General features: G+C 40.7%; 2 protein-coding genes across 7 annotated transcripts; one reads left to right on the top strand and one right to left on the bottom strand.

Annotated features, from left to right (window-relative positions):
* Nucleotides 1–755: 755 nt before the first annotated feature.
* Nucleotides 756–20,223, bottom strand: traf3ip1 (TNF receptor-associated factor 3 interacting protein 1). Of its 4 annotated transcripts, none has more exons than XM_080901957.1 (16): nucleotides 19,975–20,223; nucleotides 17,849–17,917; nucleotides 15,214–15,375; nucleotides 14,473–14,601; nucleotides 13,791–14,201; nucleotides 13,574–13,645; nucleotides 13,187–13,210; nucleotides 12,481–12,556; nucleotides 12,238–12,258; nucleotides 11,143–11,233; nucleotides 10,157–10,246; nucleotides 9,780–9,945; nucleotides 9,657–9,693; nucleotides 9,467–9,543; nucleotides 4,669–4,886; nucleotides 756–4,450 (listed from the first exon to the last, which is right to left on the bottom strand). In XM_080901957.1, exons 1-16 carry the CDS (start codon nucleotides 20,095–20,097, stop codon nucleotides 4,285–4,287), a joined length of 1,932 nt encoding a protein of 643 aa, XP_080758083.1. In that variant the 5' UTR covers nucleotides 20,098–20,223; the 3' UTR covers nucleotides 756–4,284. The 4 variants fall into 4 exon arrangements, with proteins under 4 accessions (XP_080758083.1, XP_080758081.1, XP_080758080.1 ...); XM_080901955.1 differs by having other exon boundaries at nucleotides 9,780–9,915; nucleotides 19,975–20,133; XM_080901954.1 differs by having other exon boundaries at nucleotides 11,143–11,230; nucleotides 19,975–20,133.
* On the top strand, nucleotides 15,947–24,976 carry agr1 (anterior gradient 1). Of its 3 annotated transcripts, none has more exons than XM_080901960.1 (8): nucleotides 15,947–16,298; nucleotides 21,505–21,626; nucleotides 21,815–21,878; nucleotides 22,151–22,203; nucleotides 22,872–22,948; nucleotides 23,050–23,113; nucleotides 23,598–23,681; nucleotides 24,750–24,975. In XM_080901960.1, exons 2-8 carry the CDS (start codon nucleotides 21,527–21,529, stop codon nucleotides 24,797–24,799), a joined length of 492 nt encoding a protein of 163 aa, XP_080758086.1. In that variant the 5' UTR covers nucleotides 15,947–16,298; nucleotides 21,505–21,526; the 3' UTR covers nucleotides 24,800–24,975. The 3 variants fall into 3 exon arrangements, with proteins under 3 accessions (XP_080758086.1, XP_080758085.1, XP_080758084.1); XM_080901959.1 differs by having other exon boundaries at nucleotides 15,948–16,298; nucleotides 21,502–21,626; XM_080901958.1 differs by lacking the exon at nucleotides 15,947–16,298 and adding an exon at nucleotides 20,392–21,063 and having other exon boundaries at nucleotides 21,502–21,626; nucleotides 24,750–24,976.

Raw genomic sequence — 24,976 nt, 5'->3', positions numbered from 1 at the left:
TGGCCCCATAGGAGGACGGACTGTTTACAGACTGCCATCGCTGAACATGGAAACCTGCTCATGGTTAAAAAAGTGCACTTCAGCTAGTTTCATAGTGTTAGTCATGGTGGTCAGTAATAACACAAAATCTGCCAAAATACTCAGGTTAGTTCTCACACACACGATCATTTTAAATTATAATTTAATTAAAACAGGATACTTGTGTGTTTTATCCACAGATTAAAGTCGCAAAAGTGATTTTATTTTCATTTGTCTCCAAGATTAGTGAAACTCAAAAGCAAAAGAGCTTCTAAGCTTTGTATAAATTCAGAGAAAAATGCTCTGAATTTGTCTGACATGTCTTGAGTCACTTTGCTGTGTCCTGCACTGCATCGTTAAACAGACACGCACAACTGAGGCTTGCCTTCTTTAGCGCCGTGTGCTGAAGTCTTTCTGCAAAAGGAGCTTCAGCTAAATCTGCAGGTTGCAAAACAAAGGCTCAGCTGCTGTGAAAGTGATGCTAAAGGGCGTCTTACAAAGATGTCTGTAACAGCGCTGCCGTAGAAAGTTGCTGGATGTCACTGGATGGTCTGCTGGACGAGTCTTTCACATAAGAGTCTGCTTGAGGGTGTGAGTATCAAAAATCTTTAAAAAAGAAATACATATAAATGAAATGAAAAAAATGATACCAATGTTATTCTGGAATAATCTAGACCAAGCTAACATCTTCAAACTTCATACAAAAACACACAAAAATGAGACAATTCTTTATTGCAATGTAACCATTTATTTCACTCCACTACAAAATTATATAATTATTTGAACTATGATACAGTCTCCACATATACATAATGTACAGTTTATAGTGTACACGATAAAAAGCCTTTTAATATAATGAATGAGCATGCGGGTTCCCACTTTTCCAGATGAGATTTTTGAAATGACATTTTTCAGAACGCTAACATTTCCTGTAAGTTTTCCAATGTATTATTTTTATAATACTGATATAAATATGGAGATAAGTCAAATTACAGTGTATTTTGCCTGATAAGTTAAAATGTAGAGTGCCACGTTTTTAAAAGACAGCCACATTATATTTTTCCCCTTACAAACACGAATGCAGTTTAAATTAACATCAGAGCCTACAAATGTCTGCTCACTGGCTTTCTGTTCTAGTTTCAAGCCTCATTTTTCCACCAATGACTCCCAGCCCACATGTTGTGTCAGCCACAAGTTTGCTAACCCACAGGTTTGGTAAGGCAGGCAGAAATCCTAGTCTGGGCAGAAAATAAATATTTAGGTGGTGTAAATATTTGTGAGAAAGGGAGTCGCTGTGCAGTGTACAAGTCGCCACATTCGCATATGAAATAAAGCATCTAGTTCTGTAAAAACTGCATTTAGTGGTTATGATGGAGAAAAGGTGTAATGGATTCCATTCATCAAAATCACCTACATTTCACAGGAAGTGTTATTTTCCAGCAGTGATTTTCTGTGTAATTGTGTTTTCTGGGAAGAAAAAGTGCAGCAGAACCAACCAGAATAACAAGCTGTGTACAAGTCTTAAAAACTGTAAAATTACTGTAAATTACTTTCTGTGTGTGTGTGGTTACCGCACTTTCACTCAGCAGCCACGCAAAGTTTGTATTTTTGTTTCATTCACATTTGGATGACTCTTTTTTTCACCTTTTCAATACCAACATTTTCAGGGAAACTGAGGCAGGATCTAGTTTCAGTCTCTCATCTCTACTATCCAACTTACTACAAGTCCAGCAATGTTCATATTAGTGCAAAGCATTTCTTACAAGTTGCAAAGGAAGCTAGTAAAATATGAATTCATATTTTTCAATGTATAGAGAAAGCTTACAAAACTTCCTATCAGTTTGGCAGTACGACAGTACAAGATGGTGGCTCCCCTGCATGCTCACTGCTTTTTCCTTTAAAGTATACAAGCTTAGTGTATTTATAAAAGAGTTAGAAATACGACAGAGTGTGAACATTGCTTATTGCAAAAAGCTTTTTTCTAAAAACGCTCTAATCAAAGTGCAGCAGTGCCTCAAAAGTGGAAGAGTGTTTTTAAAGTAGCGCAAGCAGTTTCCACTCATGACCTTCGGATAACAGCTAAAGAACGAAGACTCGAGATATTGCCGGTGGTGTCCTCTCCCACATGCAGCACACACAACTGTGAGCTCACAGTTTGGGTCAGATGAAGGTTTGCTCTGGTTAAAGCGTGCAGGAGGCAGGATGCGTGACACTCACTGACTCACTTTGAAATCACCGCTCACATCTACTTTTCTCACAGGGGGACATCAGACATTACACAGACTTTGCACTAGTGAGCTGTAGGGATGGGTACCGGTGTCCGGTGCCATGATGGCACCGGTTCTGACATAAACGGTAGTAACCAGACCGAAAAGCAGCGCACATTTCGGTGCTTTATTTCGGTGCTTTTTTTTCCTGAGCTGTGATACACTTTAGATTCTAGCCAATCATTTTACGTTTCCGAGGATAGTAGGCGGGGCCAGGTACGTACGTTCTGTTAGAGCAGAGCTACAGATTAAAAATGTCCAAGGCGAAGCGGTCAAAAGTCTGGCTGTACTTCACAGCAAAATATGCAAACTCAGCAGCAACAAGTGCTTTAAGCTGATACTGTGATACTGTCAAAGGAGGTAACACCTCAAATCTGATGAAACACCTGGTGACGCATAGCGTTTTTTTTAAAAGCCCAGAAATGCGCCGTATTTGATAGCTTGCTGCGAGACCTCACACCGAGCACATCTACTGCGGGTGGGTTGCCTGTTATGCAACATCCCCCAAAAACACGAAGAGGAGAGTCCTGGCCCCTAGCCCTGCCAGTGTAGCAGAAATGATGACGGATGATGGTGGCAGCAGCCGTTCTTCTCTGCGTGAGTAGCTAATTTACGTTGAGTAGGCTAACCACGTTATTACATTAATGCATGTAAGGTGAACTAGCAAACATCATCATAGCTACATGCGGCTGTCCTCTTGTTTGATGGCAGATACTCCCTTCACCCTGGCTAAAAAGGCTAAAATGACCAAAGAAAAAGTGGAAAACAGTTAAACATGAGAGGTTTAGGACAAAGTTTGTGTTTTTTCCATTGTTTAAGCACTGCTTCCAGCCAAGAGTGATGCCATATATGCCCCATAGCTGCAGAAAAGGCTAACATTGTTATATTTTTACAAAAAACAGCTGAACATGAGAGGTTTTTGGACCAATTTTGTGTTCTCCATTCTTTAAGCACCGGTTTGAGCACCGTTTGAGCACCGGCACCGTTTCAAAAGTACCGATTTGGCACCGGTATCGGATAAAACCTAAACGATACCCATCCCTAGTGAGCTGGCAGAGTAAAGCCTGTTTCGTGTCGGAGCTGACTGTGACAGTTCTCACAGATGGTTGAATAAAATGTGTGAAACTGATGTAGAGAAAATTTCAGAGCAGTCTTCTTTTTCTTTTCGATTTAACACAGTAAAAAAAAAATTGGTTTATGAAAACTGTAAATGTCAATGAAATGTTAAAAGGTTGGAAAATGTTACTGGACAAATTCATGCCAAGACACTACATTCATGTAACACGCGTTGTTATCAGCTCCACTCCAGGCCTCTCCACGAGCGTCCAATTGTTTTGTAGAAAATGTAAACGTTCTATCTAAACGTTCCTCCTGCTTTCAATCAGCTGGATGTGCCGTGAGTATGTTTAATTACTGTTACGGGTCTGCTCACTACTCCGGTCAAACTGCATGTCAAATATCAAGTGCTCACAAGAATAACATGCCGAGTGCACCACGCCCTCAAAAACTCGGTGATTAAATGAACGAGGAAACATTTCAAATTTGGTCCAGTGGATGAATGTGCAGCTTTCTGCTGTAATGTTCAAGTTGTGAGCTGTGCACTGGCTCAATGCACGAAGGCACCATTTCAAAAGAAGCGCCAAAGATTGGGTTACGTTAGTGTGCAGATCATAAAGATGCATTTTATTTATTCATTCATCTGTCAGTGTTTTCAGCTGCTATGTCTCCAGCATCATCCACTTTTTCCAATCCATCATCTAGTTTTTTGGGAACAGTTTCAGACCTCTAAACCGTTGAGCGGCCCTTTCAAGTACCAATATCTTAAAGTGGAGTAGGAATATATTTGGGTCCATCTCCTGGTCTGAAAACCTAAAAGTGGTCCCGTAATTCCACAACACCTCCAAGAAAAATGGCCTTACCATTATTCTGAATGAGAACCCACTCCCACCTGAATGTTCAGTGCATTTTTGGGGGTTTTCTTGTGCATCTTGTTTCTTGTTCAGGTTCTGGAGGAGACCTTGATTCCAGTCACCATTTTCTGGATCTTCTCTTCATTCTTCAGTATGTTGGACCGTACAGCACAAATCTTGTCCTGCTGGTCCTTAATCAGCTGCTCCAGCTCAGCTAGCTCAGCTTTAAGAGGCTCCACTGCCCGATCTGTCGCTCTGCAGCACGCACACACAAAGAAGGGATACAATAATTGTGTGCATGAAAGCAGAAGATGACTTAGCAGCTTGTGAAGTACTGATAGTCGTCTTTCTTTTTTTTGACTGTAAGAGTACAAAAAGAGTATAGCTAGAATCACAAATGTGTGTGTGTGTGTGATCTGGTGTTGGAAACAGCACAAAGATTAAAAAGTGTGTTAATTATTCGGTGACCGAACCTCTGCTCCTGCAGCAAGGCCTGTGCGTGCTCCTTGTTTTCCCGCCGCCAGGAAAGCAGTTCAGCCTGCATGGCATCCATGTCCTCCTGGATGTAGTCCATGATCTTGCCTAAAGGTAGGGAACTACGGCACACCAGCTGAATGGATGAGCGCAGCCGTTCGATCTCTTTTGTCACCATATCCCGCTCCTTTTTCTGCGCTGCTTCAGACACCAAATTCTGAAAGGGAAGGTGGTACGACAGGTGAGGTCGGGTGGATTAAAAACATTGAATTCAAAACTTGCAAACATCAGATTCTAAGCACACGCAAGCTGATGACGTGGGACGGTTTCCCACTCAGCAATGTTTCAAACAGACACAAATCACTTGTGTGTCCCCAGACCAATACACAATAAACCCTCTTTAGGAATTCCACCTTTTTCAGCAAAGTCTCAAATATCCAGAGCCAGAGCAGGGCTGCATTTAGTGGTTTGGGATTTCAAGGCTAAAAATGTTAGGCGGGAATTCTACCAACCTAGCTGTATATATAAAGATCAAAGGTGCTGCTGAATTGTGTTGGTTAAAGTAGGAGGACGGGGCTGACTGGCTGCTGAAGGCTTCCAGTGTATGGTGTGCGGCTAAAGTGGACGGTGGGGGGGGTGGGGGTCGCTCTATGTCAATTACACTCAGACCCTTGATGGAGAAAAGGAGGGGAAGGTATCAGGGAGGGACCTCCCTCGGTAAGGAGCAAACCCAAGGATGTTTGCTCAGCTGGGATTCGCGAGGCCTGAATGTGTGTGCGTAATTTGAAAGCACTGCAAACTGCAACCTTACAGACACACACACACACACACACACACACACACACACACACCAACCAGAGGATCAGACGAAGCATACAGTGAACAACCCCCACCAGCAAACTTGGTCTTTAAGTCCTGTTTATTTTAGTAACAGGCTGTGGCAGTGGGGTTATTTTACTAAAGTATTAAGTAACAACTCCTACACTTATGCCTCCTTTCAAGCTTGGCCCAAATTATGCTATTTGGCTTCACAAATGGCAGCACCTGCCTTCACGAGGCAGAGGAATTCATAGTTGCAGCACAGTGCAAACTAAATGACAGCTTCCTCATTCAAACACACCGACTGTCACGCCCCCAGCTGAGCAGTGGAGCACATATGGTTGGCGTAGCTGGCACTGTAGCTTTTGCCTTATCAAGGCACCTCTTAAAACAAACCAATCGCCTCACTAATTACAATTCTGAAAAGCAGCTCGACTAGACGAGACCACACAGCAGAAATGACATCAAACATTATTGTTTGCCACCATTTCTCTGCAGAAGGAAAGCACACACTTCTGTCGACCTCGCTCTGCTGTTCCTTTGTGGTAGCGCAAGAGTGTGAGGGCTGAAATGCCTTGGCCTGCTGGTCCCCCCAACAAGGTGGGTGGCTTTCCACTGCGCACCATGAACCCTGCAGCTAGACAAATACTCTATGGTTCATTCGGCCTGCCTGGCTGCGGTTTGGTCTGCACAGCCCAGACGGGACCCATGGCTTCATTCTGTTTGCCATCCCCATGCTACCTCCACACCCCCACCACTTCTTCTCTGTTGGAAAATAAAAAACTTGGCATGAAAACATGACCCCTTGTACATGCGCACTCTGTCCATGTAGATATAAATCAAGCTTTATGGAGGTCTCCGTCGGTGTCTGCGAGACCTGTGTGCTCCTAGTTTTCCTTCTTCTCACCCAGATCACAGAACAATATTTAGACAAGGTGACCGCAGAGGCGCAGGGGCGAGAGAGGAGGAAAGGGGCAGGTTTTCCCATTATCTTAGATGGCGATAAAAGCACGATGCAAAAGGAAGACACGACCTTTGGCTGATGCCAAAGAAGTGGCTGTGGACTCAAAACAAAGAGGTTTTAGGAGGTTTTTCGAAGGTTTAAACGTTTTCTCTGTCCCGTGGAGCTGCATTCATTACATTTAAAAACCTCCTTCAAAAGTTGGGACGGCAGACCTGAAAATCTCCAAACACTTGATTATGACATGGTGAGGTACAATACAAAGTAAAATTCACTCAGTCATCACATGCCTAATGAGCTTAATTAGGAAATGCATGCAAAAATGTGATTTATGGAGCGCTTGTGGGGATTTTCTGGCGTAGGAGAAAAACATTCTTCAAAGAATCCTCTGACATGAAAAATGGCTTGTAAACATGGAGCCTGTCAGTGGCACAGCAATCTTTAGGGTCTGATTAACTGGGAAAACAATGATTTAGACGTGAGCTGTGTCACTGATGGCGTAACATCAGCTTCCTTAGAAGAGAGCGCAAACCTGGCTATTACCGTCACAGCAGATGTCAGCTGCTTTCCTGTAAAAAACCCGAGAGGTGAGCCAGGAAGCGTAATCACAGAATGAGATTTAGGGTTAGTTTTCCTAAAAGTTTATTCAGAAGTCTTGCTAGATCATAAAAATAGTTTGAAGTCAGTGAAGTAAGGAGGGGAAAAAAATGAGGTCACAGGATGTTGTTAGAAGGTCATTGTGGCCCACTGGGGAGACATCGAGGAGCAAACCCCTGGGGTGTCAGGTGAAGTGAGAGGAAACTTCCAGGGGACCGCTGGCTGTACTGCAGCAACCGGAAAATGGAAACTGAGCTTTAAAAAAGCTTCATAATCTTTAAAAGGTTCTCATGGAGCGACGGCTTTGAAGGTATTAAATATATCATCAAGGTGGAGTTCAAGCCAGAAAACAATTTTCAGCTGCCTTCAGGTAGGTTACTCAAAAACCTGACCAAAACCTGTCAATATGACCTCTAAAAAAGTAATGTGACTAATGGAATGCCACGGGGTCATTTCCTCATGTTTCCACAAAAAACGCTCCATGTTTATGAAGACACAGGTCTGGAGAGCCGAGTATTTATTTTCTTGACAATTCTGCAGAGAGTATTCTGGCCCTCCTGCTCCGTGACTCTCACTCAACAGCCATCCATTTGTATGCCACGGGGTTTATTTATACACTACAAACCTTCATCAAGGCTAATTTAATGGGGGGAAAAAAAGTACACAAAAATTCTTATGAAAACGCAGCTGTTGCAAGGAGCGGATTCTGTCTAAATAGAAAGAGAACCATCTCGGAATAATATACAAGGCCACCAAGAGGTCATGAGGAAGGTCATCCCCAAAAATATACAGCAAAGACACGCACACAGTGCTGGGACACGGCAAAATATAATCACTTGGCTGTTTAAGTGTTCCCTTTATTTACATCAGCAGAGAAAGAACACAATTAAATTAGGACTAACAAAGTGGGACAGAATAAAGACTTCAAATATACAAAAAGGCCAGGATGTGCGTACTGAGCCTGATGCTAAATCAGTGTGACTTGCAACTTACTCAGACACTGTTTTTAAATACTGGTATTAAAATAATACCACTTGCAGCAGCATAATTTCAAACTGCACACACCAATGAAACTCAATATTTACATTTTTGTGCCTGCGCATTTTACTGTGATTACAATAAAAGAAAAAAAGTCTACTCTAAGCTGACCTCTCCACCCTTTCATGTCAGGAAGGAAGTCATTATAGTTCTTTATACAGCTGACGAGGAAAAGCCAATAGCGGCAGAGGGGCGAACATTCGACTGCAGATCACACAGGAGAGTCGAGGATGGCAGACTGGAGGCCCCTGAAATCTGAGGAGGCTACATTAAGAAAATTAGAATAATCTCCGCAAGCGTGCGCTCACGTTACTCAAAGAGCCGGTTATTCTGAAGGTTTCCTCTGTGAGTGTCTGTTTGCACATGTGCACGCTCGCACAACAGTAAGGTTTGTTAAAAGCTGGGCCAAAACATTCCTGCAGGTGTGAGTTATGAGGGATGATGCCTGAAGTCACAGTTTGGAAGAGATAGATCAGCAGGGTGTTTTTGCATGAGTTACAGGCCAAAACAGTGCATCCATCAGAGGCAGGGTGGTCAGCTTCAGTGAAGTGGACCACCCAAAGCAGACAGCATACACCACCTCACGCCACGGACTACAGACCAAACTGCAAGCTTCACACTGTCTGATACTCCAAATATTGATGGAAGTCTCTCGCTGGCTGATATAAAGGCTCACTGTGGGGAAATGTCGAACGTGAGCAATGGCAGAAGCATGTCACCTTGAGAAAACTGGTCAATCGTGTATATTATGAAGACTAAAAGTCAAAGAGGAGAAAATAGAAAAACAAACAAAACAAAAAAACGATAAAACCGAGCGCTTCTGATCTGTGTGCGAAACCCACCAGTCCCCAAAAAACAAAAACACACATCAAAAAAACATGTATATGTATAAAGACGTGTAAAAAATAGAGGGCACGAGCTAAAAAAAAGCCTGTTTCAAGGATTGTAGATGCTTTTAACAAAATAAAGCAGTATGTAACTTGAGATAGTGGGCAACCCAAGAAAACAAGCTCACTTTGCTCCAGACATCTTGATGAGTGTGTTAATTGTGTGTGTGGTCCTTTAAGGCCCATACTTGCTTGTTTGGTGATTAGCCCTTCAGCTTCACTGATGGGGAACATTTTTGTGGTTTCGAGGCAGTGCAATTACACCTCCCCACTTCATTTGTTTATATCTTTCTTTTGATAATAACCAGGGTTGCGCTGTGTTTTTTCGGTGTGGTAAGAGCATGTTCCCAAGGAGCAAGCTTTCCAGAAAGAATGACTGAGAGAGATGGCGGAAAGGTTCAACCCAGGTTTTTGGTGAGACTAGTTTTTCGGTAAGAGCCAGGCTAATATTGCCCTCTAGTGGACAAAAGCGAAATACTTCTACACGGCCAGTACCTGTTCTTTAGATTTCAGGGACACCGGGGACGACTCGTAGTCTTTTTTGGTCTCAAGGATCTTTTTCACGAGGCCACCTACAGTTAGAGAAAAGTAATTTCAGGAGATTCAGAAGAAAATGAGGCACTGCTGGAATTAAAAACACACACAAACACACACACATATATATATTTTAAATGTAGCTCTGTACCGTGTTTCTCATCTTTGTCTAGTTCTTGGGTAGGTTCCTGTAATAGATAAGAATAACAGAACATATAGTAACTACTCCTTGCTTAGATTTTTCTATGAAAAAGTTACTGTTCAAGTCACTCACCACCTCCACTTCAGGAGCACCTGAGGGTGGAGGGACTGCCTCCTCCACAAGAAACTGTTCATCATCATCCTCATCTTCCTCCGCAATCTTTTTTCCATCCATGATGACGGGTGCCGAGGGCTTGGCACTAGAGAGCCTTAGAGACGAACAAAGAGGCTGACTCATTCTAAAGAAGATTTAAAAGGCAGGAGCATGAAGAGGAGAGATTCATGTTGCTTGACTGCTGTGTGACTGGTTAGACTTGCTGCACTGCTCCACTGTTCAAAAACCATTTAGACGGGCTCAACATCTAGTAGGAACTAAACTAGGCGAAGAATGATGTCACACAGCATAATCTGAACATAAGAAACATTAATGAATATGAATGATGAAGTCACCTCTCAGCCGGGCTCGCATCAGTGTAGCTTTCCTGTCTCTTGACTCGAGGAGGTGCTGGGCGAGCACTGCTGGGTCGTGCTATTTGTCTACTGTTGAAGAATGGAGAAAAAAAAAATCAACCATAATCTAAAAGACAGCTTTACATTTCATTTTTTTATAAACAAAACTGAGAACAGCAACAGATGCTGCTGCACCACAGCTGTTCCACCAACCAATCAAATCGTTTCCTCTCCTTATAATCCAAACTGTAAAGTCTACTGGAGGTTTGTGCATAACATTGCATGATATGGTCATATCGTGTAGAGCTCAGTACCAGCACCTTCAAGTGCCAGCAACACAATGATTGGCACCTATAAGATAAGGCATGCTGGTAGAGTGGACATCATAAACACTTCATGGTTCCCCTGTGGTGAGGAAATAGGTCCAAAGTGTGGACCAGCATTAGAAAAAAGAGCAAACATTTTTAGGTGAGGAAAAAGCCCGGACAATATTGGCTCTAATGTCATCATTTAATTCCTAAAACACGCAAAAGCAATGTTTCATCCCACAGGATCTTCAGGCATGTGTCCTAAAGAAGTTCCAACCCTAAAACAGCCACAGAGTGACTTCTTCCTCAGTACACTGTGATAAAGCGCCTCAGAACGAGTCCAAGGAAGCATTTCTCTCAATCTACTTCTGTTCTTTTTTCCTCGGACCTCCCAAACATTGACAAATAAGGCTAATGTCCAGAAATCTCACCTCGCTAATGGTATGTTAAAATATTAACTGGTTACCATACACTAAACTGCAACTGTGAAATTACATGTCATAAAACTTCCTGAAAGTATTCATGTGTGTAACTACCACTCAATCAATACAACTTTTTCTATGTGTGTGTTTTATGACAAACACAAAATCCACTTCAGTACTAAAACATGTAACTTGAATAGCATCTGCATGTGACCATGCACAGTGGCTCATTAGTGACAGTGTTAACTTTAAAGACCTGGAAGCCATGTCAGATGACGCTGACGATCCTCCAACTTCTCCATTTTCTTGAGGAACAGGTCTCTGGGATAAATGAACATCTCCATCTGCTAAAGAAAAATAACAGATAATAATTCGCTTTGCATAACATAACAGGAATCCCTCCCATAACAACATTTTGTATTCTGACTCGTCATAAAACACTGCATGACCAAATATGCACCAATGTTCCTGAGCTAGCTTTGTGCTCTATTATAAAACTCCTAAAATCTTTGATATGATTTAAAGACTCATTTAGCATCAACTAAAGCTCTTATTCTTTCAGATCTCCAGTGGCTTAAACTCTCACCTGGATGCACTGATGTATACTTCAAGCTCCTTTGACACCATTGCTGGGTGAGGCTCTCGTGATTTCTGACCACGCCAAACTAAACTACACCTTTCTTTCAAACAGAGTGCAGTCAGAAGCAAAACAGGTGCAAAAGAGGGCAGATTACTGCCTGGTGCAGGTGGTACAGCACACAGGACGAGGCTTTAAAATCTCATTGTCAAAGCTTCCACGGACAGATAAAAAAAAATGCATTTTTACCGTAGCTCTGCTGAAATGTGAAGACTGACTGGAATTTCTATAAACCATAATTGCTTCATGGGGCTATTTGTCCTGCTGTTATCTTTCCCACAGGTGTGGCTCCTATTCATTTGCATGCAGGTGAGTTTGGGTTGGGTCCCATTGAAACGCTGTATTTAATATTGACCTTCACAAACAAACCTGAACGACTTGTTCAGAGGTTTTAACAAAAAAAAAAAAAAAAATTTATCGTTGTTAAACGGTAAGCGAGTCATTCAGTCACTGGCTCACTTTGTTACTCAGACCGGAATATCAAGTTATTTCATACCTTCTACTGTCACCGCAGAGGTAGTTAATGTATCTGCTAAGGTTTGTTAAAGGTGTTACTGTGAGAGTAATTCGATTGATTTATGCACACAATTAATGTTCAATCAGTATCTGAGTTAACCTTTTATGTTGACCTTTTTTTAAGGGACCGATTTCATGGAATAACTTAAAAACTTTGGTTTTCTTTAAATGAACTCATAAAAGAGAGCAAGCACTTACCGCCTTCACTGTCAGATTCTTCTGCAGGGAAACAAATAAAAAAAAATGTATTACTTACACAACAATGTAATCCCTGAAAAGGATAAGTGGAAGAGCAAGGCGAATGAGCAAGTTACTTTATTATTGAAGCGTAAAAAGAAAACTATCAAACTAAAAAGTCTTTCTGCCACATTTTTATTAATTATTAAATATATATTCTTGCTGTCAATGAATAAAGCTGAAGGAGGGGGTGCCGGGTGTCACCTTGATCTCCCATTTTGGGTCTTCGCCGCTGCCCCTTGGCAGATGCAGGCCGAGGTATTCTCGCTGGACTCTCAGACTGTGTTAAAGGAAAACACAAAAAAGAAAAAAATGGATGACTGACGACAAGCACACACAGATGTAACTGTAATTAATTATTTTATCTGAAAACTGAAATCTTTGTCATGTAGTAACATTTTAACATAACACAGAAAAAAAAGGGCTGCGTCCCTCCTGAAAAACAAAAGAGGCTGTGTCGAGGTACAAAAGTTTCAAAACCAAACATTTAATATAATAACTGCAGAGGCATTAAGATTATATCTCACCCAAACAGACCGCAACAATATCGAGGGAGATGTAGGAAAGATTAGTAAGAACAAAGCAAAGCTAGAAATGCAGACAACTGAGAATTTATCATGTTTGTCAACCAGCTGTGAACCCTGCTTTACACTGAACTGAACAACACGCGACAGTACAAACACACTGCCACACCAAGACATCATCTTGTGATGTGTTAGAGGAGAAATACGAAACTCAGACATTCAAACATTTATTCTCCAGCTAAACAACAGAAACACAGGGAACTCACTTCCTCTAACACAGCCCAGGAGGTATTTAAACACAGTAATATCAAAAGGTTTGTAACTGTACTGGTAGTGGATCTGAAATGAAGAAATCCCACTGAGACCTTTTTTCAATGAGTTTTTACCTGGTTCTCAGCTGCTTCTGTGAGCTGTGAAGACAAAAATACAAGTCACACAATCATCACATGTATCAGTTACACACTGAGTGAGGGAACACAATCTGCCACACTACAGCCTGAAGTAGTCTTTAACCACGCAGCTAGCCACCCACTACATTCAAAAACTAAATCGTCTGCAGTAATACCTCTTCAGCTGGATTTGGTTCCTTGCAAGAATAAGAGGCAAAAAAAAAAAATCAGAAAAGAAATTAGAATAGTTCATGAGCCCGTGTGATGTGTCAGGATTAATAATTCAAGCGTAAGCAAATGAAACCACTGCACCTCTCTGTCATTAATGTCTGTGAAACTCAGAAATGATTTGATTTGTCAGATATCTGAAAATACAGATCTTACCGCTGGTGCAGGTTTGGCTGTTTTAATGGGCTCTTCAGGGGATGGTTTTTGCTGTTCCTCTGATATTCGGACCTGAACGCACACACAAACAACTGTAAGAACTACATTCTGTTGTTTTTCATGTATTTGTTCAGTCACACACTGTATATTTAACATGTTCTAAGCTGAAACGGCGACTGGAAAAGGGAAATGTGTGCTGTCCTTGCTGCAAACATACCTTGCTGTTTCCACTCTCTCCACTTCTCTTCCTCTCATCCCCATCTTTGTGTCGGTCTCTTTCTTTTTCTCTGTCTCGATCTCTTCGTTTTTCCTTGTCTCTCTCTCTGTGAGAATCTTGCTCTCTTGTCTTTTCTCTGTCTCTCTCTTTGTCCTTTTCCCTGTCTCGATCTCTCTCTCTGTCTCTGTCCCTGACTCGTCCTTTGTCTTTGTCTCGTTCCCGGTCTCGACTCTTGTCCTTGTCACGGTCTTTCGCATGGCGGTCCTGTTCGCTGCGATGGTGTTTTTCCGAGCGCTCTCTGTCACGACGGTGCTCTTTCTCTCCATCTCTGCGTCGGCTCTCCTGTTCTTTGGGCTGGTCTGGGTCTTTCTGGTCCCGGCTGCTGCTGCGCTCTGTGATCTTCTTCTTCTCCTGAAATAATATATTAACAGTTATACATCATGCAGTTCACAGTAGGCCTAATCATTTTTTTAAATCCTATTGAAAAATGTAAATATAAATATATATATATATATATATATATATATATATATATATATATATCTCTGAGGTGTGCTACAAAAAAATTCTTTGCAGTATTTTGGTGTGAACGTTAAAATATAGATTCTGAGGACATCTGAAGAAACATTAATATGTCTGAAAGTGTTAGATTATTTAATGGATGCCATTTAAGAAGACTCACCTCTCTATCCACATGATGTTCCCGTCCCTCCCTATTCTCCTTGTCCTGGGACCTAGAGGTACTGGCTTTGGTTTTAATGTCCACTTTTTCTCCTTTAAGCACTCGCTTCACTGCGTCATCACTGGACATCTGCAGTTAAATGTACAGGAGGATCAGACAATGTGATAAAGTAAAACTCACTGAACAGCTTTAAACAGCATCTACGTTCCAAAGTGTCCCTGAAAAGGAGAAACTTTATGATTGGATTGAACCTTAAATCTGAAAACTCTAAGATTCGGTTGAAGGGGAAAAATTAAAAATAAACACAATTCAGGAAAAACAGCCCATTTAACAGTTCTTCACTATTCATTAAAATGTCAGGCTTGTGGGAATTCGCTTTACTTTTTGTTGTTGTTCTTAATTTGTTTGCTGCTATTAAATACCATTACTACAGCAATTGTAACCACATACATACATTTATGGAGCAACAACCCCAGGCATCTGCTCATCTGTTTACACTCAATCTCCAGGGTTCAATTAAATACTTTCAATGTCTCCCTGAGGCAGCCAGACAGTTTTCCCAATCGAGCAATATCTGGATGTGAAAAATAACACATACTTCATTTTCCTTTTAATGGAGAGCTAGTTTCATTTGTGTCTCGGATATAACAGAGACAACATGAAAAATGGATAAATTAGTGAAATAAGAGTGCGTTCTTAACTTAGCTTTTCAGCGTGAGTGTGTAATCTAATAAGACAGACCTTGTTGAGGCAGCACTTGGCGATGGCCTGCAGCAGCTCGTTGGTTTTCTCTGGTTCGTGGCCGGCTACAATGCGGGCTGGCTTTGCTGCCAGGGGCTCGCCACTGACCAGCATCACAACGTCAATCGCTTTCTGAAGGAAGGCTATTTTTGAGTCCTTATCCTAGAAAGAAAAAGGGTGACAGTGCACAGGAGGTAACTCCAACGAGATTCATTTTCGGACACAGTTTAGGATGATTAAACAATCTGAGAAATGTGGATCTTTGCAGAGATTAGCTGAAGTTACTTCTGCCTTAGATGAGCATCTTGGTTGAGTCCGGTATAAAATAGCATGCAAATAAACTATAATTGGCCCATAATCACCATTTGTGTCCACCCTTTAACTCTGACACCACTATTTTCTTCATAATGCTACTTACATTACAGTAAGTATATTTTACTTTTCAGGGTGTGAATCTTAAGTCTGCCACACATTGTAAATGTGACTGTGCCATTTGTAGAGTATAATTGTTAGCTTTCAAATCCTGAACCTCAAAGGGCCAATCAGTCTTGTTTTTAATAAGGCAGACAAAAGGTGAAATGGAACACCTGGATTTTTAACAAGGACCATCTTTCATAATGGAGGAACAGACAAAAACACTCCTTTGATTTAATTCTTGGATGTTAATAAAACAGACCTTACTCTAGACTAGAGCTGGGCGATAGAACGATAACGATATGTATCGCGATATAACTTTTACTCGATAGAGAAATTAAGCTATCGCGATAGACCGCGCCGCTCTTGTTCTCTTAAAAAAAAAAAAAAAAAAAAAAAAGGTCAGCCGATCCAAATTCAGTAGCGCAGAGCCGAACCAATCACAGCCGCAGCGTCACGTCGCGTGACTTGTTACGTACAGCACAAGTGCCAAGCCGCACGTGTGTTTGTTTGGGAAGCAGCCAGCGGGTAATGGAGCCAGCGCATAATGGAGGAAATGAGTGTGCCGACTAGAAAAATCAACCGAGCGTGACCGAAGAGAAAACAGATGATGGTTCCAATGCCGGAGAGATTGTCGAACGGAAGAGCCATAGAAGTTCCGTAGTGTGAAGGTATTTCGGCTATTTCAAGTCTGACAAAAAACAGAGTAGCGTGCACTGTAAATTGTGCCGAAAGCAAGTCTGGAAATACAATAAACTGGTGCATGCGTCACACTGTGCGCCACGTTATTGTTTCGGTGAAATGAATTTCTACAATACTGTTAATTCTACTCTCTGCAGTGTTTAAATGCTTACATATACACACAGTTACTGTCCCTCCACACATACGACTCGGTTCTGCTTCTATGCCCCAGCTTTGTTTACTTTTTCCCACCGAGGCTTCTAGACTTCTGATTGGCCAACATTTCTGCACGGTTAGGAATCTAGCGCCACCTGCTGCTTTGGCATGTTCATAGCAGAGTTTTCCTTCATTTCTGCCTTTATGTGTGGACGGGATTATTTTTTTAAAACAAAAACGGAAAATCTCAGTTTTCAAAAATACCCGTGTACGTGTGGACGTAGTCTCAGTCTCTGACTGGAAGCGCTAATTCGTCATTCGGCTTTTGTCAGACTAAAGTAACTGTTAAAACTGTTTGAAAAGCTAAGCTATACAACAAGGAGAGATTGAGAATTTCCTTTTAGTTCTCAGTTTATTTGATACTGACAAAAGTTAGTCAGTTTTGTCTGTTCTTCTGTAAAACAAACTAAGATTTATTTTTAGAATTAATATTTTGTTTCTAAGTGGAATTGACAATTTAGTCTGTTTTATTTGTTCTATTTTGAAACTTAAACGCTTTAGCGGCTGCCTTTTGTGTAGTTTGCAATATTTGCCTTTATTTATCTGAAAAAGTCTCATGTTCCTTAAGTACATCTACCCTGTTGAACTTATTATGGGAAATAAATATTTAAAAACAAGCTGCTGATTATTTCACATTTTACTTGTGAGCAACGGCACATTTAAATCTTACAAATATAGTTATTTGGCTTATATCGTGATAGATATCGTTATCGCCTGAAATGAAAAAAACATATCGTGATATGAAAAAATCTCATATCGCCCAGCTCTACTCTAGACTAATAACCCAGCTAAACAGCCCCTCTGGTCCATCAGCCTGCTGCATTTGAGAAGGCTGCCAACTGCATAACATAAGGACGTGTGTCTGGTGCAATCACCTGGCCCTTCTGTGTCGCATCTAATAGGGTGAGCTTTTCAGTGTTAATGCCTTTATGAAATCTCTATTCAAAGCAATTAATAAAATACATAGCTGACATTAAAAAGTAGAGAAAAAGGCAAGTCTTTAAAAGATGACAGTAACAATATCAGCCTATGCCTTATGATTAAGCATTTCACAACTGAGAGCAATGTCTGAATGAGCTTTTACCAAAACTTTACATTTTTGTTTTCTTGTAAGGCGTTTGACACCCCCCCCCCCCCCCCCCCCCCCCCCCACACACACACACACACACACACACAGTCATTACACAGGACTGTGTGACTTAATAATTGAGCAAGGCTGCTTCTTAGGTCATAACACCATTGCATTAAAGAGTCAATTAAAATCAAATCAAAGGAAAGACTGTAATTAGTGATATTATTAAGCATAGCCGTCAAACAGACGTACCTTTACACTGTCTGACTTCATTTCATTTTCTTCATACAGGCCTTTCATAAAACCAGTAGTCCTGATGACCTGAAAATGGTTGAAAAAGGGTCATTTTAAACAGACATGAAACTACAACGATATGCCATTTTTAGCTTCTGTACATCGAGAAGTTCACTCCGAAGTCTGTTTGTATGTATGTGCAGGAACAGTGCTTTTCACCTGTGGGCTAAAAAAAACAACAACAATTTTTGCTGAGCATTAACCTAAACATTAAAGTAACACAACAACCACAAAAAAACCTTTATAGCTTTAGCAGTTTATGCCCTACAGTCATATTCAGACATATTCCTAGTCAGAGGAGGGGAGTCCAACATGCCGACACTCTTCCCTTTATCAAATATGCATGAACCTGGAGTGAAATATAAGACTGCTGAACAGGTGAGAATGAGTTGGCACCTCTGTTGAGAAGAGCGTAAGAGATTTTACTCTGCTTGACACCTTATGTAAAAGGAGTCAACTGTGCATATAAAATGCTGAAAAAGAAAATGAAAGAAGCCGCAAGTGAGCAAAGCAAGTTTGATCATAAAGATCAGCAGTGTACTAACAACAGGGCTCTGACAACAGGCCGTGGAGATGATGCAGTGTTTCCTGTGTGTGTATGTGTGTGTTTAAAGAACCATGATACTATTGCAGCAGTTGTACTTACTCAAAATGGATCTTTGGAAGGGTGGTCACAGACAACATTAGAATACATTCATATATTGTCCTGTCATTTCTGACTCCTAATTAAATAGATGCCATTTAACCACCCAAAAAATTAAAAACTAAGAAAGGTTCTCTTTTGCCTCTTTTGTTTACACATTAGACTCATTAATCTTTTCTTTGAAAATTCCAGTAATCTTAGATTTCACAATGCCAATGATGATATTTATCTAACTAAGGGAGGGAAAAAACTGTTCTGAGGTGGAAAATCACCTTTATTGTACTTATATTGTTTCCTTTCATCCTATTATACTGGCTGTTATTTCTCTCATGCACGTACTTAAACATCACATTTAAAAATGGCTAAGAGAAACAGTATTCAATTCCATTCAAGTTTATTTGTATAATCCAAATTCCCACAAAAGTTGCCTCATGGTAGGGTTATCACCTACAGTGTTAAAGAACTCCAACAAACAAGTGACAACCTATGAGCAAGCACATTGTGATAGTAGAGTGGAGTAACTCCCTTTTAACAGAAATCCTCCAACGGAAGCACGCTCAGGGAGGGGCAGAGGAAAGAGAACAGAAAAGAGCACATAGGGAGTCAGGACAATAAAATGCTTTCTACTTTCAGAAGTGCCAGGTGTAATCACAACCTACACCCATTCTGAACCAGAAAACTCTCACGTGGTACAATTGCTTGTCTAATGCACATAAAATACCTGTGAGAGTATGTAACTGACCCTGATCTGTATCTGCACTTCTCTTCATCTGAGAGTGTTTTACTCTAGGCCACAGAAGACAGATCTTCCTGGCAAACCCCAGAAAGCCATCGGCTATAACTTAATCATATATGCATGCCTTGCAAGCAGCTTTAAATAAATGAAGGGAAATCAAAGAAACACCAATTATAGCACAGCCTGTGCTTGTTTTTAGCTGAACCATAAGCTGATCAGCATCTGTGTTCTCAACGTGACGGATTCAAGGAACCTAGCACAGGTTCATCCTAACTGGCAGGTGCCCTCCTTTAAGCCAGCAGCGGGGGAAAACGGTTTGTTGATTCGTGTGTGCGCTCAGGTCGTGCCTAGCAACAAGACGACGCTGCTGAAACAGCTAGCTCACTTGCTAACCCACCATATTAACTAAAGCGCAACCTGTCATTTAAATGAATTGCTAATGCACCCCTTGACTATCGGGATTAGTGTTACTGACAATCTGGAGCCGCAGAAATCGGAGCTTACAAAATGTTCCGTAATATTCGCGAACTTACTTGGTTAGCTTCATGCTAACTTTTATGCATTAGCCGGCTAACTAGCTCCCGTGTCTGTGTTTTTAACTTAGAAGTGGCATTGGGCTTTGCTAGGCTTCTGAGAAGAGTGTCGCGCCCCTTAAATAAAATCCAGCTTGCTTTCTCGAGTGTAATGTCAGCAGCTGAGTCTCACCTCACTGAAGATATCGTGCAGGTATCGAAAAGGAGGCTTGCTTAGCAGTTTCTCGGTGAGCGGCGGCTTCTTTATCACTTTGCCCAACGTGTCCTGGGTCTTTTTCACCACTGCCGCATTCATGGTAGTAAATAAAAAGCCAAGCTAAGTACTTTTAACCAAGAAAAAATACACGAAACTAACTAGGAGTGAAAAACTTAGTGACTCTGTCGCCTGGTTGCTATGTCAATGTCCTGCAATCCCACAGTGCATCATTTAAGAGGACTGCGCCTGCGCCAAGGGCTTACAGTTGCCAAGCGGTTTTTGTGTCCATAGCAACAACTAACAATCGGCTAGATAAATGGCTAGACAAAGTAGACAGATAGAAAATTCTTTATTATTTCCGCCAAAACAGAACAGCGTGGTTGAAAAGAGAAGCAACTAGATAAAAGCATTCAATATACATACAAAATAAAATAGGCCATTCATCAACTGTAAGTTTTGGAAGCCAGACTACAAAGATACAGTACTCGGAGTACACGAGGCGTAAAGAAGCATTTACCAAGTTCCGGTATCAGTATTTGCAACAACAGAAATTAATTCACTCTGCCCCATAAGTTGTGGAGACTATGGCCAAAAATTGATTAAAATTAAAATGGGCCATACATCCCTGTCTTTATTCGGGCATGGAGTGGGAGTTTCCTTTATACCAACACGTGGAAGATTCATAGAAGCAGTTTTAGGAACAACTGTACTTTCAGGGTGACACTTTTTAAGAGAACGAAATTCAAATTCAAATAAAAAGTTATTTTGAGTTATTTATTTATTCTTAATCCATAGACTGAAGTATCATGTAAAAGCCCATAAAGTATATATATGTTTTTAAACTTACAGAAGGGATAATAACCAAATTAATGCTAGCTTCCCTATCTGCTGGTGTAATCCCATTACACGGTACAATTGCTTTTAATAAGGCAGTGCGTGCTTGTTTTGTTTTTTTAAGCCTAATATGATATACCTGTTTGACAAGTTCGATAGAAAAGAAAATCTGAAAATAGAGAGCGCACATAGGAGCGTCAGAGCAGATGCTTGTTGCTTCATATTGACGAGGTAAGAGATTTACCTGCTACCTGAATACCTTCATTTACTTTTAAAAAAAGTATTATGATTCCTTTCAAAGCTAGCTTTTAGTGAGATGCCTCACTAAAGGTTTGAAAATGATTTGTAAATGAAGGAATCTTAATTATAATTATCTCAAATTACACTTTTTCACATTATTTCAGAATTGATATTTTCCCCATTACAAATACAAGTGTGGTAACTATGTGTAGAATTACAGCTTATAAACTATTTTATTTACATGGTCTCAGGTGAACCATTAATGAATTCTTGCTTGCTTGCATACCGCCTTGTAGTTAGGTGTGTTTGGTGAGTCAGTGCAGCTCTAGATATCTGTCAAATGTGAGTCAGGCTAAAACTGATTTGTGTTTTGTATTTAAATATAAATGTCACTGAATTTCCTTGGAACTCATTTGCCAACTTTCACAGCAGCTCTCTGAAAGGACAAGGAACAATGCTTCGCTGGGTCTTGCTTGCTTTGCTCATTGGCCTCTGTGCCAGTGCCGGGGACCAGAAAGCTAAAAAGAAAGTGAAGAGTCAGTCCTTGTCAAGAGGTGGGCAAATCTACTTTTGTCAATATTCACAGCTCCAGTTAATGTCCTATAAACCTTTTCATAAGATCGTGTATAGCTGTCAGACACAATAAAATCTGAACTTTGCTTGTTTGGGGACATAGTTAATGTACTGGGAACATGCAGCAGTGTTGTTGACCTATCACTGTATTTTTATTTCCTGCCTGCAGGATGGGGAGGTGGTATTAACTGGGCCCAAAATTATGAAGACGGCCTAGCAAAAATGGCCAAGAGGTAGGACTCTAAACCTTGGGTAAAGGTCCTGGATGTCAGTTTATTTTGTTCGGATAAGTCCTTTGTTGTGTCTTTCTGCGTTGGAATGACGCTCCATTACTTTTCCATAAGGGAAACACATTATTACTTTAATCTTCATTTGTCTGTAAATCCAGCATGGGGACTTTGCTTTCTAAGGCATTTGGTTGTGTAAGACTGCCTTCACACCCTTCACTGTGTTTATTGTGTTGTGGAATGTACTGAGTTCTTACTCTGTGGTTTTGCTCTCACAGTCAGAAACCTCTCATGGTCATTCATCATAAAGACAACTGCCCACACAGTAAAGGTACTGCTGCTACTTTGGTTTATTAAGTATGCGTATATATTAAAAAATATAGGCTTGCACCTCCTGCGCTGTCTTTCTCACTCAGACTTGGGCTTGTTTGTTTTCCCGGGAAACACAATGGGTGCATTCTGTAATACCCACAAAGCAGGCAGTGAAGTATGTGAGAGTTATGTTCATAAATCACTCAGCTGGTTTTGTGAAATAAGCTCAGTGGAAGTCTCCACTGGCATTTCTTAACCCATAAACAATGAAGACCACCTACAGAGTGAAGTCTGGCTCTAAATTTTGAGTTTTGCTACGGTGGACCAAAAGCAGCCCGTTCTGCATCCTCCCGCTGAAAGTCTCAGAACACTGAAGCATTTTGTTTGATTGCAGCAAGTTGCATATATTTTTTATTAGTAATGTGTCCTCATTTTAACAAGACAGGATTCATATATTTATAGTGTGTTGTGTATTCCCCTACGTGATATTCTAAAGGTCCAACCTGCCAGACTTGTTTCTGACTTGTTAGGCAATTTTATAAATGCAGTCTGTAATAACTTAACAGGCTTTACCTCCTTCTGACATTTAATAGGCAGAATACATTTATTAATATTTCCATTCATAATTCATTCATAATTATTTGAAAGCCAGTCTAAATATAATACTAAACCAAAGTATTTCGACAGACCTGAAGAAGGCATTTGTTGCGGATAAGACTATCCAGAAAATGGCAAAAGAGGATTTCATCATGCTCAACGTGGTGGTAATTAAAGATATGTTACATATGCAGAAAAAATATAGATATATCTATAAATATTTTATTATTAAAATCATGTGCAATAAATACTATATTGTTATACACAGGAAGAGACTTCGGACAAGAATCTGGCACCTGACGGTTACTATGTTCCCAGAATCCTCTTTGTTGGTAAATTCTTACATTATTAACATAATTTCAATATAGAAGAACAGATTGTTTACTGTCCTTGTCTGAGGTTGAACAGAGATACAAGCATAGCACAGAATAAAACCATTCAAATACAAACAGCGCCCCTTCATGGTGGAGTCTCTAATGAACAGTGAGCCAGTGAAAGGCCACTAACACTAACACTGGAGTACTTCTGCTTCTTGTCCCTTCAGTAATCTGGCTGCAGCATTTCAAAGTAATTGTAAATGAGCAAGAGATGACTGACTAACTGCAGTCTACAGATGTCCAGTCTAGATATAACAAAAGCATGCATAACCCTGCCAGATCTAATGGTGTGGATAGTCCCAAGGTTCTTTTTGCTTCCTCACTCATTTTTCTAGATAAAGAATTTTACAGAAACATATTCAGTTTATAAAATGCACATCAGCTGTCACATAATACTGATTACTTTCCTGAGCTGTTCATGTGTGTGGTTTTTCTACAGATCCAACCTTGACTGTGCGCACAGACATTACTGGAAAGTACAGCAACCACCTCTACACCTACACAGCGAGTGACATCCAAGGCCGTGAGTGACTGTTCACTCTCTCTAATGACAGTTTGCACAGCTCACCTGTCAGCAGACTGCAGACACACTAATCCCCCACAGCTTGAACCCTATCCCTTCCTCAATATTTTGACAGAAATGACGAAGTTTTCTTTTATGAGATTGTTTTGACAGAAAGAATTTTGAGCTCCATGTGGATGTTAGTGAGAAACTTTAGCAGACTTGTAGCACTAGTAGCCAAAGAGGTGGGAGGTTTGCAAATGCAGTGCAAGGACAAAGAGTCAATTTTTTACGAGGAAAAGAGAAGGCAAGTGAGGAATGTGACACTGTTTTTTCCCGATATATTATCATTAAATCATGGCTTTGTCACTGGAAACTAAAAGCACAATTAACACACTTAAAGCACCAGCATTCATTATGTCTTTGCTGATTACTGTTATGTTACTGTAAATCATTCATGGAGCTATTCTAGGTCCAAACTTTGTGATTATTGGTCCCCTGGACATTTGTCTTTAATATATTTAAAATCTAAACACAATAAGAGTTGGCTATAGTGTATCCCAGCTGGGTACATCCTGGACAGGTTGCAGGGCTAATGCAGAGACACAGACAACCTTTCACACTGTGGGTAATTTAGAATCACCAGTTAACCCTTTGGACTGTACCTAGTGTGAACATGTAAACTGCACACAGAAAGGCCCCGGCCAGGTGAAGGAGTTGAACTCATGACCTTGTTGCTGTGAGGCAACAGTGCTAACCACGCTACTGTGATGCCCTGCCTGTAACTGTAAAAACCTTAAAACAAGATATATTTAAAAAGCACAAAGTGAATCTGCCATCTCTGAAACAAACCCCATAAGAAAAAATATATTTAAAATAAGAAGTTGAAGCACCCTGAAAAGGATGAGCAGAAGCGAATGGATGGATAAGAAGTTGAAGCCATTAAATGTGTAGTAAAGGAAAAGTAGTTGCAGGTTTAGGTTTAGTAGGAAACCTAAACCTGCAGCTTAGGTTTCGGTTTCATTTCTGAACTACTTCACTCATGTAAGAGCACTGCCTTCCTCTTATTTGTCCCCTCTTTGTCCACAGTGGCCGACAACATGAAGAAAGCCAAAGTCCCGCTGCACAGCGAACTCTAACGTGGTGCCGGACGTCTCAGCATCTTCCACACATGACTGCTCAGTGGTCAGAACTGAATAATTTAAATGCTTTTGGTGCTCAATAAAACCAAAATAAAGGAAAAGAAAGTCATCTTCAGTCTTTCTCACTTTCATGCAACACTTAATATGTAATTAAACTACTCATTAAAAACACAG

This window comes from Rhamphochromis sp. 'chilingali' (genome assembly GCF_963969265.1).
Source record: "Rhamphochromis sp. 'chilingali' genome assembly, chromosome: 14".
NCBI classification, from domain to species: domain Eukaryota; kingdom Metazoa; phylum Chordata; class Actinopteri; order Cichliformes; family Cichlidae; genus Rhamphochromis; species Rhamphochromis sp. 'chilingali'.
The sequence above is the reverse complement of the archived record's forward strand: the minus strand, read 5'-3'. Positions and strand labels throughout refer to the sequence as shown.

What these genes read in the sequence shown, in the direction of transcription:
- traf3ip1 (XM_080901957.1), bottom strand. Translation starts at nt 20,097, where the DNA reads ATGAATGCGGCAGTGGTGAAAAAGACCCAGGACACGTTGGGCAAAGTG. An exon ending in AACATCATGTGGATAGAGAG is followed by an intron (nt 14,202 to 14,472) that starts GTGAGTCTTCTT and finishes ATATTATTTCAG; the next exon opens with GAGAAGAAGAAGATCACAGA. An exon ending in GAGAGAGTGGAAACAGCAAG is followed by an intron (nt 13,646 to 13,790) that starts GTATGTTTGCAG and finishes GTGTGCGTTCAG; the next exon opens with GTCCGAATATCAGAGGAACA.
- agr1 (XM_080901958.1), top strand. Translation starts at nt 20,963, where the DNA reads ATGATATACCTGTTTGACAAGTTCGATAGAAAAGAAAATCTGAAAATA. An exon ending in TGTTGCTTCATATTGACGAG is followed by an intron (nt 21,064 to 21,501) that starts GTAAGAGATTTA and finishes CAACTTTCACAG; the next exon opens with CAGCTCTCTGAAAGGACAAG. An exon ending in TCATCATGCTCAACGTGGTG is followed by an intron (nt 22,949 to 23,049) that starts GTAATTAAAGAT and finishes TGTTATACACAG; the next exon opens with GAAGAGACTTCGGACAAGAA.